At 36.7% G+C, this 15,631-nt stretch overlaps 1 protein-coding gene across 4 annotated transcripts in view; it reads right to left on the bottom strand.

Annotated features, from left to right (window-relative positions):
* Positions 1 to 2,937: 2,937 nt before the first annotated feature.
* Positions 2,938 to 15,631, bottom strand: part of Saxo2 (stabilizer of axonemal microtubules 2) — a 21,477-nt gene continuing 8,783 nt past the window's right edge. For 2 of the 4 annotated variants that reach the window (XM_005381458.2, XM_005381455.2), the window contains exons 3-4: positions 14,753 to 14,955; positions 2,938 to 5,021 (exon numbers count right to left, since the gene is read on the bottom strand). In XM_005381458.2, coding sequence (XP_005381515.1) covers positions 4,078 to 5,021; positions 14,753 to 14,955 — 1,147 coding nt within the window. In that variant the 3' untranslated portion in view covers positions 2,938 to 4,077. The remainder of the gene's footprint in view (positions 5,022 to 14,752; positions 14,956 to 15,631) is intronic. The other 2 variants (XM_005381457.2, XM_005381456.2) reach the window with 2 other exon arrangements.

Below are 15,631 nucleotides of genomic sequence, written 5' to 3'. Positions count from 1 at the left end.
GATTTTTATAACTTACATACACTATAATGCATTCTGTGGTGTTCTAATGTTTTTTCCAAATTCAGAGTTGTACATCTGCCATCAATATCAAACATAATAGTCCCAGCATCCACAAAATTCTTTTCTGCTGCTTCTTTGTAGTGAGTTGCCCCCATATCCTCTGCACTTCCTTTTACTCATTCATGTATTTTCTGTGTACTTTTGCCTTTTCCAGAAATTCATAAAAGTGGAGTCATACAATATGTAGCCTTTTGGGGTTGGCTTCTTTCACTCAGCAAAACATGTTTATACTTCATGCATGTTTTGGGGAGAATTATAGTTCTTTGAATTGTCTCTAGTGGATAGATGTTTATCCTGTTACCAGTTGGAGGATATGTAGGTTGTCTCCTAGATGATTATGCACAAAGTTCTATGAACATTCACATACAGTCTTTGGTATGAACCCAAGTTTTCATTTCTCTTCGATGGAGCCATTTGCTAGGTGATAGGAATGTGTGGGTAGCTTTATGAGAAACTGTCCAACTGTTTCCCAAAGTGGCTGCCCCAGTCCACATTCCTGCCAGCTGCATTGGCTGTTTGGGTGTTCTTTGTCCTTTCTATTTCCTCCCACCATCAGGTTGGTTTTTTTTTCTTTGGCCGTTTATTTTTTGATAGATTGTAGTTTTAATTTGAACTTCCCTAGTGATTAATGAGGTTGAGCATCTTTTCACAGGCTTCGTTGCCATCTTTTATGGGTTGAATTGCATCTCTGAAAAGTTGAATTTCTTACTCCCGTCGCCTGTGAATGTGACTTTATTAAATAATAGGGTCCTTGCAGATACCCACGTTAAGATGAGGTTATTAAAGGATGCACTCATCTAACTCAGATCCCTATTAAAAACAGGAAATTTGTGTGCACACACAGGCGACTCCCTTGTAAAGATGAAGGCACGGCTCTTACAAGCTAGGGAACCCCAAATGTTGCCAGCAAACCCCTAGGGCTAGGAGGAAGGAATGGATTAGATATTCCCTCACAGCCCTCAGAAGAAACCAGCATTTGATCTAGAGGGCTCTGGCCTCTAGGACTGAGAAGCATCATCTTTCTTTTATTTAAGCCACCTAGTTGGTGGAACTTTATTATAGTACCCCTAGACAAGTAACTCACCATCTCTAGGTGGTGAAGCATTTGTTTACAACCTCTGCCTGTTTTTGTGGTTCATTTTTCTATTACTTGCTTACTCCCTTCAAGTACCTACTAACCACATTTTCTTGTTAATCACTATAGTCCCACCATGGCCTAAAACAAAGTCTGAATGAGGATACCAGAGGTCACCAGAGAGCAGCTGTGTGCTGTGGTTGGGGTTGAGTTAGGAAGAGATGACGCTGATGAAAGTCGTGTGTCTGTGATGCAAGGTGAAAGTCGGCGCCTCCACATAAAAGAACAGAGTAGACAGAGAAAAAATCTACAACCTTCTTCACAAAATAAAAGAATCTTGGCATTGCATTGGACACCATGGTCCTTCATAGTCTTTCAAAGTTTGCTGGTTCATGATTTCAAGATTGACTTTCCCGTTCTCTGCTCAACCTACGAGGTTTCTTCTCTCTGTGAGTGATTCTCAGAGAGCTTTAGGTCTGTGGTTTTGCATAAAAGAAAACCTGTCCATTAGCTAGAGTAAGAAGCTGGGGTGTGAGATTCCCAGTCTGTAACTGGTGAACATCCCCTCTAGTCTTTCTGGCATGAAGATGTTTCTTTTTTAATCATACTTTACTTTTGAGAACACTTTTAGGTTCACAGAAAACTAAGTGGCAAGTACAGAGACTTCCCATATGCCTTGAGTTCCTCCTCCCAACCCCCAGTAGACTGTCAGCCTCTGGTCAGAGGTGCTCATCTGTTAGCAATGATGAACCATGTGCTATGTGGACACCTTGCCACCAGGTGCTCACAGTGGACATCAGGGTTCACTCTGTGTTGTCTGTGCAGTTAAAAAAAAAAAGAACCAATAAAGCCTCCATTTCTGACTTCTGAGTCTTCGGTCTTATTTCCCTCAACAAGAGTATGCAGAAAGCCAGGGTGGAAACGGGTTAGAGTGGAGGTAGAAATTTCCCACCAACTTTTTTCTAGAACCTGGCGAGATGCTATGTAATATTAAGCTACCAAGGCTGTTAAAATATGTATATGTGTGTGTGTATGTGTGTATGTGTGTGTGTGTCCGTCTGTCTGTGCCTGCATAGTATTTCATGGAGACTAAACAGGAAGGCCTGGGGATTCTCAGCTCTGCACTGCCGCTATATCTTGGAAGTCTCTTTAAATGATGCACATGATACACTGATACATGCTGTGTACCTGTGTTCATGCTATTCCTCCCCACTTTCCTTGAGCTGGAAAATTCCTACTTTGAAGATTCAGATGGTGGTTATCTCCCTTAGGGAGGACTTTGCTGAGATCCTGGCTTGAATGGCTTACGCTGTACTCTCTTCTGATCTCTCTTCATACTCATTCTATTGAGTATTAGTTTATATTGTAAGGCGGCATCGTTTTTCCATCACTGTGTCTCAATCTATGGCACACTGCCTCAGGAAACCCCAGCAAATGGCTTATTAACAGTGCCCTTTGTCCCAAGGAGGTGACCAACCCTACCCATATTATAGGAGAATTTGACACCCAGCACTAGAATATGGGCCAGGATGAGAGTGTGCTGTCATTTACATAATTTCACATCTTAACTGCATAATAATGCTTTCTACTTGAAAATATAAATATACACTTATGTACAGGTTAACCTAGTCAGGAATTTATTAAAATGATTTCTTTTCCAAAGAAATTTGGATATAGAAATGATTTTATGAAAACCCAATGTTTTTATTGATATTTTATTAATATTGCATAGAAATGTAAATATAAAGACTAATAAATGTAAATATAAAGACAAATTACTTTCAAATAATCATAAATATTTAACTAAATATTTATTAATTTAATCTCAATAAAGTATATATTTTGAAATAATTGTGAAGCCGTAAGACCAAACTTCACTTTATGCTAAAATAAACTGTATTCTTCCATAATGCAACCATTTATAACAACACCCAATAGGAGTCTAATTCATTAGGAAATTTCCAGCCTTTGAAAGTGTAATCTGTTATCACTAACTTCTCTCTTTGCCTCGTTTCTTAGCATTTATCTTCTTGCTGCAAGTGGTGAATTCGTTGATTATGCCCCATGCTGGGCCTGGGCCTACCTTTAAACAGTGAATCTAGGTGTGGCAATTAGGGGCATAATCACCCAATTTATCCTGAAGACTTCTTCAGAGCGGTCACACTTCCTAGATAATTACCCTAAATCAAAAGGATGAATAAGATATAGAAAGTAACTGAATGGTTTATTATTAATAATCTCTTATAGTTGTGCTTTTATGGATTAAAGTGTGTTATAGGATTTGATACTCAAAACAAACTTTGTGTGAGGTATGTGGAAAAGAATCCTGTTACACATGAAGAGACAGAGGCTCAGAGATGGGAGTCCTTTGCAGAAGACGGCACAAACAGAAAGCCATGGTTCTAGAACCAGAACTCCGTCCTCTGGTTCTCAGCCCAGAGCTTCTCCTTGGCACAACGCAGTACCTCTCACTAACCTGAGCACGGGGAGGAGCAACAGCCTCGAACACAGCACTACAGGTGACCTGCAGCCCGGGGAAAACAAATCCCTATTGCCATGGAAGAGGAACTCGTTCTCAGTGTTACTCCAGATAGTCCCAGTGTGCCTGATAAATGACAACTGGTATGTGAATAACCATACAATTACCATAATTATAAACAAAAGCATAAATGGCAATAGATTGATAATACATTATCAAACATGTCAAACAGTATGTTAAGAATTAAAATAGTTCAGGTAGAAATATACAACTTTCAGAAATACATGTTAAAAACAATCTTGATTAAAATGAGTAAAAATTTTAAGTTCTGATCTCCTCTAATACATTTTACCATTTACTTTTAAAAGCTACACATATCTCTCATAATTTTTTCACTTAAATTTTGAGGTTTCCTTTGGAAAACCAATGCTTTGTTAGCTGCCTTTCAAACATGATTTGATGATCAGAAAGCCTTCACTGCAGGAGTGATCTTGCGGAAGAATTTATGACCTTGGAAGTTTGTATTTTCAAATATATAACCTGGAGGAGTGGGATAGCTAGCTGGGCAGATTTCCTGTTTCTTCGGGGCATACTCTATGGAGTACATGGTGACATCATCAAATGGAACAGAACTCTTCACTGCAGCATTTAAAGGTTTGCAGCTCTCGGTTGGAATCAATTCATGTGGCACATAGTGAGATCTGGAAGTGCTCAAACCATCAAATATTCCAGATGGGTTGGGAATCTGCTGCTCTTGCTTAATAAGTCCTGGACGACAACTTTCCCATGCAGGAAAATCTTCCTTCATGGTGCTTTTTCCTTGGAAAGGAAAATTATTTTTTCTTCTTTGAGAAACTGGTCTGATGGGAACAACACGGCTTGCCTGATAAGGAGGGTAGTCAAGATGGCTTGTGCTGTATAACTGCATGCTCCCTGTAGGGGGCACATACTCTGGTACTTTCTTGACTTCAGGTGGTGGGATTTCCCATGGTTGGAAACTTTCACGGAATTCAGTGCTTCCTTCGAAGTGAGCATTGTGGGTCACTCTGGTGTAGGCTGGTCTGCAGATTTTTGCAGTTTCACCAGCAAGACCCTGAAAGTCATTCCGCTGTGTGGTGAGAGTCTCAAAAGGCAGGTCAGTTGGCTTGTAAACTTCTTTTGGCCTTGCAAACTTGACTTCTAGCTGATGAGGTATATAGTCAAGGCGATGACTTGTATCACCATTGAAAGGGGCTGTGGAATGTATGGGCACAGAAGAAGGTTTAAAGCTTTCCCTGGGCTTTGTCTTCTGAGGAACATAATCATCCTGAAATGTAGTTGTGTTTCCAAATTTCACAGTTGGGGGATGGTAAGTTTGCTCTGGTTTACAAGGTTCACTTTTTTGAACGTCCCAAGATCTATAATCATCTTAAAAATTAAAACAGAACATTTTTAAATGCTGAAGAAAACAGCTATCCTCTAAGAATCATGATTGATTTCTCATAGCTGAACATCCTTCATTTTTGTTAGAAATCCAAATGATAGCATTAAAAATGAAATTTCTAATTCCCCTCAGATTTGTTCTTTTTTCCTTTACTTCCACCTTCCTCTACTTGTCTCCTCACTTTAGTACACTGAACTTTCTACTTCCAGATTCATCTGATTACATAGAAAGGAATGGCATATCTGAGTCTGGCTGTAGATTACTGAGGGCCAAAAGGACTCTGGTATAACTAAGAACAGAGTGTAGGAGATTATGGTCATATGCTCAGGAACTGACTAGGATTTTCACTGTAACTCAAACGCTAAGGTAAGCCATAAAATCCAGGGGTTAAAGTCAAGTGCCCTGATGTATGGGCAAAAATGTAGAGAGACTGTAGGGAGACTCCTCCACAGAAAGGGAATTTCAACTAAATCACACAGCAAGTAGCTCATGGCACTCCTTCAGCAAAGACAGGGTAACTTGTACTATCCTAGAAACATCATTGGGTTCAAATCTTCTTCTTGAAAGGGACTTTAAAACTTTCTCAAAAGAGAGAGGGCTGTCTCTAGGTCAGGGGCCTAAATAGTGCTTTCAAAACCACTTAACACTGATGAAGAATTTAAAAGTGGACAAGCGAGCTAAGATCTGAGATTTAGAAGGTCCATACCTTAAACTTGCTTCTTGCAGATTACCTAGACCATGGGTGAAGGACTGCAATGTTTATACTTCAACTGGGGGTTTAGATTGTTTCTCTATGAGAAAGGTAGTTAGTTGAGGAATTCTATAAAATTGGCATCACAAAAATATATGTATTTCTAAATACCAATCTATAAAAGACACATTTTTATATATGATAATGTATTCAAATATGGACTGGGCAATGTCTACTGGAATAGCCAAACCCCGAATGCTCATTATATGGATATCTCCTTCCAAGATAAAACTTCCTCATCCATAGATATTGCTGCCAAAAGGGCCAACTTTTGGACAAATGATTAAGCCATTTATGTCTGTATATGAGTGAATGCCTGACTCAAGAACAGACTATCTTTATGTTTCCAGATACCTGTGAAATACACTGGTAAGAAAAGATGAGCTAGCTCAAGCAGTCCTGTTTTGGGACCTAAAGTTGAAAATAAGGAGACGGACAGAGAGGAATCTAAAAGGATATTGGGAGGTAGAGCTGGACAGCAATGGTAGGAGGAAGTTATATTCAAAATAGACTTTTAAGGAGGCAAAAACGATAAATAACCAGAAGGGTCAGTTGGCAGAGTGGCAGTTGGAGCACGTATGTAAAGGGAAGGGGCTGTAACACAAATCCCACAGCTGGCTGGAGATGAGAGAGGATCTCTTCTCTCAAGCTCCCTCCATGCCTGACAGTTTTCCATTTCCAGTTCACATGCTGCTTTGCTACAGTCTTTTTTTCCTAAGGTACCATGAAAAAAATCTCTGTTCTTCTAAACTTAAGTACGAACTCTGAAATCACATTGCAATAACAAAAAGGAAATTAGAAATATTACTGAAGGTCTATAATTCTACACAATCATACAGGGAGAGGTCTTGCTGCCAAAATGACTAAGAGAAAAAAGATGTTCAAAAACAAGAAATGGAACTGGGTGTGGTGGTGCACACCTGTAATCCCAGCTACTCAGCAGGTTGAGGCAAGAGGATTGAAAGTTACAGCTCAGACTGGGCAATTTAAACCTTGTTGAAATGAAATGAAAAAATATATATATAAAATAAAAAAATAAAATGGAAGAGGGCACAAGAGGGGAGAAACAATGTAAATAAAAGTTTGTAAGGTCTAGAGTGATGCCTCCTCTATGATTTGAAATTGCATTTTTGATTTTGAAATTGCATTTCTTTTTTCCCTTGGTTTAATTCACTTTATTATTGTTGAACAGAATGATCTTTTAATTTTACCATTTTTCTGTATTATTTTCTATTTTCAAATGCATTGTTTGCTGCCCTGTATTTCTTCCTTCTTTGGATTTTGTTATGACTTGTCTGTAGATGTCCCATGTGCTCAAAGGTGGGGCTTTTCAGATCTGGCTGGATCTAGGGCATGTGATACTGGGATTGAGGGTGTGTGATACTACTCTACTAATAAAAATTAGCATAGTTCTGGGTGGGGATGAATGGATTTATTGCAGACATAAGCTCCACCCTAGATGTGGGTGGCACATCAGGCTACCAAAAGGCTGGTAGCCTGAACGGAGTAAAAGAGACAGAAAGAAGGCAGCCTTGCTGGTGCTTGCTGCCTCGCTGCCTTCTGTTTGCCTTACCATGGGCTGTTTCTCCTCTGTGATGCTCCTCTGCCATGGAGCCAGCTGATTATGGACTGAAACCTCTACAAACTGTGAACTGAAATAAACCCTTCCTCCCTTAACTTGTGAGTGATGGGTATTCTGTCCCAGCAATTAGAGTAAAATACATACACATCAAGACCTCCCCAAAAATGTAAAACTAAAGGGAAGAGCAAAAAGGGTGAAAATGATCAAAGTATGTTAATTGCACATACTAATCTGTCAAAATAAAACTCATTAATCTGTATAACCAATAAAGAAGAGTGCAAGAAAAGCAATTTGCTTTTATTTTTATAGTTTCAAAAGATAGGGGCTTGAATAGTAAGACTTCTTTCTTTTCTAATATGAACATTTAGTGCTATATGTTTCCCTTAGCATTGCTTTAGATCCATCCCACACATGGTGATGAAATATTTTTCCATTTTCATTAAATTCAACATATTTTCTAATTTTTTACTTCTGCTTATAGCCATTTGTTGTTTAGAAATATGTTGTTTAATTTAAAAATGTTTGGGGATTTCCAGATTTCTTTTCATTATTTTTGTCTAGTTTAATTTTTCTATGGTCAAAAAATATACTCTGTATAATTTCTTTTGTTAAGGCTTGTTTTACAGCTCAGAATATGGTCTATCCAGATTAATGTTCTATGTGAACTTGAAAACAATATGTATTCTGTTATTGCTGAAAGAAGTACTTTATAAATGTCACTTAGGTCAAGGTTTTAGTGGTGTTGTCAAGATTTTCAGATCCTTAGTTTTCTGTGTGTTCTATAGACTACTTAGAAATGAATGTCAGTCTTTAGGTATAATTGCACATATTTGTATTTCTCATTTTAGTTTTGTAAGTTTTTACTTCACATATTTTGAAGTGCAACTGTTAGGAGATATGCATTTAGGAGTGTGTGTGTGTGTGTGTGTGTGTGTGTGTGTGTGTGTGACTAAACTGGCCTTTTATCTTCAGCTAATATCCCTCTTTATCTTTAGTAATGTTCCTTGTTTTGAAGGTTTTTTTCTGATATTAATATAGTGACTTTTCAGCTTTCTTTTAGAGTTTGTGCAGTACACATTTTCCTACCTTTCTATTTTTAATGTATCTATATCTTTGTACTTAACATAGGTCTTAGTAGACAATACATGGTTGTTTTCTTCTTCATGTATTATGACGGTCTCTGTGTTGTAATTAATATGCTTACACCATTTATTTTAACATAATTTTTTTTGTTTGTTCAATCAGTTCTATGTTCATTTCCTTTTCTTTTTAAAAATCTGCTTTTGGGTTAACTTTTTTTTTTGTACTGGGAATTGAACTCAGGACCTTGCACTTGCCAGGCAGGCGCTTGTGCCACTGAGTACATGCCCAGGTTTTTTTTTTTTTTTTTTGGAGACAGGGTCTCATTATGTAGTTCATGCTGGCCTTGAGCTCACTATGTAGCCCAGGATGGCCTCAAACTCATAGTGACCCTCCTGCCTCAGCCTCCTGAGTGCTGGGATTATGGGTGTGTTCCAACACACTCAGTGACATTTCATACTTTTAAAATTAAGATGTATGTTTTGACTTATTATAGGATCTGTCTGACCTGTTCAAACTTAAATACTTTTACCACTTAAATAGAAGGACTTTAAATAGAAACACTTAAAAAGAAGGACTCTGGTTCAATTTCAATTATTTTATACCATTATTCTAATATGTTTTACTTATACATTTTTCATTATTATTGTGACTTTAAGAAGTCAATATTCTTTTATGTTTTGCCCACGTTTTCCATCTCTGTGTGCTTCATTCTTTCATACATTTCACGCATCTATCTTGAATCATTTCTTTGCTCTTGAACTTTCCTCAATACTTCTGTAGTATAGGTCTGCTGCTAATGAATTATGTTTTATTTCCATTTGTCTGAAAACATCATTACCTTGCCTTGTTTTGTTTTTGTTTTTAATTTTTCCTTACCATATCTTTTGAAATATATTGTCATTAGGTACAAAATTCTGGGATTCACTGGGTTTAAAATTTATAATATATAAATATTAATATATTTTTCTTTTAGCAGTTTAAAGGTGTCAGTCTCTTGTCTTTGGTATATGTAGAGTTTCTGTTGAAAAGTTAGGTATAGTTCTGTTGAAAAGTCAGATATAATGTTTATTTTGTTTTTTAGATGATCAGTAGCTTTTCTCTTATTATTTGTAAGAATCCATCTTTATTTGATCTTCAGAAGTTTGAAAACAGTTACCTAGGGATGATTTTCTCTGTGCTTTGGGGGAGCTATCTGAAACTTTTTGAATCTGTGGGATGATTCTATTTATCAGTTTTGGAAGTTTCTTGACCATTATGTCTTCAAGTATTTCCTGATTTTTCAGTTTTTTGTTTTGTGGGTTTTTTTTTTTTTTTTTTTTGAGACAAGGTCTCACTATGTAGTTCTGGCTGGCTTTGAACTCCTTATGTGGTTCAGGCTGGCCTTGAACTGCCACAATCTTTGTTCTTTCCTGTATTAGCAGACAGGATTTGGAGATCACCTCAACCCAATGACAAACTGAGCCAGATCAGCAGTCAAAGGCATCTTTCGTAGATACAGTCTTCTTCTAGTTTCAGATGTTTTGAGGGCAAGGTTTGAGGTCACTTGAGGTAGGGCCTTCATTCTTTGGGACCTTGTTTCCTAAGCATCTACACTCATACCAGACTATGGGATATTTCTGTGAGATTTTTCTCTTCTACTGACTCTCAGTCCGTGTTCCCTAAACACTTAAGTGAACTTCCCACAAAGAGAATCATCCACGTGTCTGGGGTCCTCCTAGATTCCAATTTGTCATACCAGCCCATATATCAAGCATTCTGATGGGTGCTTTTCCTGCTAGAACCCATCCAGCTCTGGCTATGCCCTGGCTAATGCCTGTTAAATCATTAGCCTAGGCCTACAGTTGACAAATGTTCCCACTGAAGTAAAGTGTTGGCTATTTAAGCTCAGCTAGGAAAAGATCCTCCCTTTCTAGAATTTAGTTCTTTGCCTCCACAGCTGTCTGATGGTATTAAAAAGATTTTTAAATTTTATACCTTCTTAAAACATTGTTGTAATCAAAACCATGGCTTTCTGCCATCTGCTGTATCCTACCTGGCAGCAGAACCCTACAAACATTTGTAACGTGTCCCTCAACCTGACAATTAAGGCTCATTCCAGTATGATCTCAACCCACATGTGTAGAATTATACTCTAATTTCTCAGCTCTGAATCTCTCTGGCCCTCATTGGGTCTACTAAAGAATCCACTTACTTTCTGGTTCTAGGGATTTTTGCTTATTTCATATCAGGTTTCAGGATGTTCTTGCCCTTTCTATACATCAGTAATCACTACTGTCTTATGCATTCCTAATCTATCCTAAAGTGGTATTTTACCAAGTATAGCTTTCTGAAGCACTGATTGTTCCACTAATTTTCTAGTGAATTATGTCCTCCTATTGTGATACACAATTTATTTCTAGTATGGTTAGTTTTTCATGATACAATTTATTTTCCCTTAATTCTAAAGTCCTTTCAAAATATAGGCCATATGATTTTATGTTAAAACTGTATATATTTAAAGTAGACATGTTTGATATTCCATTTTACACACACACACACACACACACACACACACACACACACACAGACCATCCCTGATCCAAAATACTCAAAAATTAAAACCTTTTTGAATGTTAACGTGAGGCCTTAAGTGGAAAATTCCATGATTCACCTCATATAACAGTCAAAATTGAAGCAAAAGCACACTATAAATGTTGTATAACATAAGTATGATTAGCTTTAAAGTATGGTTAGTTTTATACAGCCTTCAGGTTACATACACTAAGTGTATATAGAATGTGAATGAATTTTGTGTTTAGACTTGGGTTCCATCTCCAAGATATAGCATCCAAAAAGTATGAGAAACTCTGGTCCTAAACATTACAAGTAGGAGACAAGGATCTCTTTCTCTCCCCTTCCTCCTCCCTTCTGCCCCTACCAACGATTTTTTTATCCATTCATCTACCAGTGGACACCTACATTATTTCCGTATCTTGGTTGTTGTGAATAATGCTCTAATGAATATGGAAGTGCAGATGTATTTTTGAGGTGCTAATTTTATTTCCTTCATCTGTACATCCAGAGGAGGGATTTTGCTAGATGATATAGTAGTTCTACTTTTTATTATTTTTTTGGAGGAACTATCAAACTGTTCACCATGATGAGTATACCAATTTATAGTCCTTCCTACAGGAATACAAGGGTTTTTTTTCTCTTATCTTTTTCAACAGCTTTTATCTATTATCTTTTTTATAATATATTTTGGAACAGGTGTGAGGTGACAGCTCAATTTGTTTTTGATATGTATTCCCCTGATATTAGTGATGGCAAGTAGCTTTTCATATACCTGTTAGCCATTTGTATATTTTCCTTGGAAAAACGTCTTTGAGATCCTATGGCCATTATAAAAATCATATTGCTTATTTTTTGAAATTAAATTTGGAGTTCCTTATGTACTTTGGATACTAATCTCTTACTTGATATATGGTTTGCAAATATTTTCTTCTAATTTGTAGGTTGCTTTTTGGTAATCCCATTTGTCTATTTTCACTTTCGTTGCCTGTGCTTTTGGTATCATATGTAAAATATCACTCTCAAGGTCAATGTCAAGGAACTTCATGTTTTCTTCTTGGACTTCTACATTTTTGGATCTTATGTGCAAGTCTTTCATCCATTTTGGGTTGATTTCCATGTATAGTGTAGGATAAGGATCACATTTTATTCTTTTATATGAGGATATCCAGTTTTTCCTACATCATTTATAGAAGAGATTATTCCTTTGCCATTGTGTACTTATGGTACCCTTGTTGAAGATTAGTTGGCTTGAATATATTTGTCAGCTCTTGATTTGTTCCATTGGTTTATGTGTCTGTTCCTAATGCCAGTACCATACTATTTTGATTACTAGAGCCTTGTAATATAATTTGAAATCAGGAAGTGCGATGCCTCTAACTTTTTTCTTCTTTCTCAAGATTGCTTTGACTAATCAGAGTCTCTTATTGTTCAACATGAATTGTACAATTGCTTTTTTTTATTTCTTTGGAAAATGCCAATAGAATATTGATAAGGATTGTGTTGAATCTATAGATTGCATTGGGTAGTACTGACATTTTAAAAATATTAATTCTTCCAATCCAAGAATACAATATATTTGTGTCCAGTTTCTTTCATCAATGCTTTATAGTTTTCAGTGTATAGATCTTTGTGTCTTTGGTTATCAACTGTAAAATTTCTAATGTCAACAACCATTCTGCAGTCCAGATTTCTGTATTTCCTACAATGCCTAGCACAGAGCCAGGTAATCATTAAAACATATTTATCAAATAAAGTGTCCTATTTTTACCATCTATATTTTAATGTAACTTTCTATGCTGAAGATTTTGGGGACATATACATTTCTGTTTCATAAAGCCTGTGTCCAAGCCAGGTACAATGGAGCATGCCAGTAATCCCAGCTACTCTGGAAGCTGAGACAGGAAGGTTAGAAGTTTGAGGCCATCCTGGGTAACTTAGCAAGACCCTGCCTCAATAATAAAAAGGGCTGAAGATTCAGCTCAGTAGTAGAGTGCTTGCTTAGCATCCATGCATCCCTGGGTATACACCACCAAAAAAAAAGGAAAAGATGTCCAGGTTGTAAATGTTGCCCTGCTTACCAACTTAGAGGAGTTTTTTCTTTATCACATCCTATTTCTGGCCTTCCTTTATCTTCTAATTCTTAAGAGTTTATAGATACTTGCTCTCAAGTACCAAACCTTCAGTACAATTGCACAGAATGGTGAAGTATAGCCTTGTCCCTTCATATCTCTGTTGTCTCATGCCTGAACACCTGCAAATACAAAATAGAACCTTTCCTGACCAGAAAGTTTAGACGCTGAAAGCCAAAAGGAATTGTGAATTATGGTATCGGAAATATGGAAATCCACAGGGAACTCAGGTGATGAAAAGCCAACGAGATTGGTCTGTGAGTGTGTGTGTGCGTGTGTGTATGCGCATGTGTGTGTGCACACTGTGTATATTAACAGCATCAGGAGACATCAGTATTATTAATACATTTCTGTAGATCTTCTGGAGAAAAAAATCACTGTAATTGTATAAAATATGAAGTAAAATCATTTTCATCAATTATCTTTTACATCAAATTTTGTCCAGTACATCATATCCTATGCATGTAAGTAAATTATGCATATAAGTAAACCTGTTGCCAGTATTTCCATATTTGATTATACTATTCTTCACCATATCCAGTCTTCACAATCTGTTACTTGTATAGCATTTTATGTTCTCACAATTTTAAAATTGAGAAAGAACATGTTTATGATTTCTCTAATGGGTAGGCTCATAGGTCACAATACACTGATCACACACTTTGCTTACCCATTAAATAGTAAATGTAAAATTTTAAGAAAAAGTATGCATTTAGCTATCACCTAATTAAAGTATGTATCATCACTTTGGCATCACTCTTACAAAAAGGTTTCATATTAGGTTTATTCATTCGCTATATCATATAAGTAGTGGAAAGAATGTGAGTCTATATATTCAATTACATTATTTAATAAAGAAAATATATACCATCATGATAATATGTATTTTAAAATTAAGAACCCCCCCATCTTACAAAATATAAGAAAGTATTTTAAAATCAGATATTTTTGGAAAGAGCATCTGGTTGTTTACTGCCTGGCTCCTACTCTTCAGGAGAGCTGCCAGCAGGGAGAAGGCATCTCACTTCTCCATGCTGGAAGTCTCTGAGGAGCAGGTGCCCTGTGTGGTCATCCATCATTGTCCACCAAGGAGTGGACAAGCTTATTCTGAGGTTCAGGACCAGGAACTGGCTGATTACAGATGGTTATCCTCCACCCTAGTCTTTATCAATATGAAAGTAATCTACTAACCCTGTTGCTTTATAGGTTGATTTGGAATTTGAATAAAGAAGAGAGTTGCTACTTATTTAACCTTTGCAAACGGCTCCAGAATTTTTGGTAGCGTTCAACTCATTCTAGGATAGGAAGACAGGAATAAGGCTAACTAAATGTAATGTAAAGCGACAAATGTGACACAATCTTTGTTCAATGGTATCCTTGCCAAGTATGTTTTGAGACAGAGAAAACTAAGAATTTGGAGTTGAACTGTAAGTCCTTCATCTTTCCATCAGGTCTCTGTCTCTTGGATATATAATACCACTTTAACAAAAGAGACAAAAGTCCTTTCTTAAACTATGGGGCTTAAATTTGGCAACACACCAAAGTTAGTTTGATATTAGATGTCAAAGTTGGAAGTTTTAGTGTTCTAGCTCCTTAACTTTTGAAATAGTAAGTTACCTTTATAGGTTGGGACAGTGTCCAACTTTCCCTTTTTAACTTGTTGTCTTTCCAAAGATCGAAGTATTGCCACAGGCTGCACTTTATAAGATTTAAAATCTTGTTTGTAGGTAGTGCCAAGATCAATCTTCCCCTGTTTTGGTTTATATTCTTCTGGTATGTGGCGAGATTGTCTCACTATTTCATAAGGACGATAATCTGACCTGAAATAAATAAATTTGAAACATAGCCGCACACATTCTTTAACTGCAATTTCTCCATATTGTAATTTCAGTTTTTTCTTAACTGAAAAGTCTAAAAAGATATTAAAATGGCAATAATGGATGAAGCATTTGAAAGAAGTAATTGAATACCTTTATAAGGCTCTATCTTGTGACTGCATAGCTGAAGAAAATATGTCAAAAGTCCTAGCTTTTAAAACATCAAAAGAGATCCTCAGTTAATTTAATCTCAAGTAAATAAAATCCTCAAGTAATTGAGTTTTTTTTCTGATGTGGAAGGAAACCTCAGGTGAAAGGTTTTATTAAACTCCAAAGTATAGAAGTATCTCCCTGCATCCACTTTGTCAAAATCTTTACTCATCCTGCATAAAGACTCTCGTATACTATTTAGGCGTCCTTCCTTCCTGTCGAAGTCATGCTGTCTTCCTGCTCGCTGGGAAATGATCAGTGACTCTATAAGAGTGACTGGTGGACGGACAATTCATTAACTACTATTATTTTTATTTCAATGTTAGCTAGCAATATTATCCCGAGTCCTCATAGATTGCTTTTCTTCTAGATTTTGTTGGCCATGCCATCATTTTAACTATCTTGTATTAATGAAAACTTTTCACATATGTTGATGAGCTCACACACACACAAAAAAAAAAAAAAAAAA

Source organism: Chinchilla lanigera, unplaced genomic scaffold (assembly GCF_000276665.1).
Source record: "Chinchilla lanigera isolate Chin_1 unplaced genomic scaffold, ChiLan1.0 scaffold00015, whole genome shotgun sequence".
In the NCBI taxonomy this organism is placed as follows: domain Eukaryota; kingdom Metazoa; phylum Chordata; class Mammalia; order Rodentia; family Chinchillidae; genus Chinchilla; species Chinchilla lanigera.
Note: the sequence above shows the minus strand (reverse complement) of the source record. Positions and strands in the feature narration are given on the sequence as shown.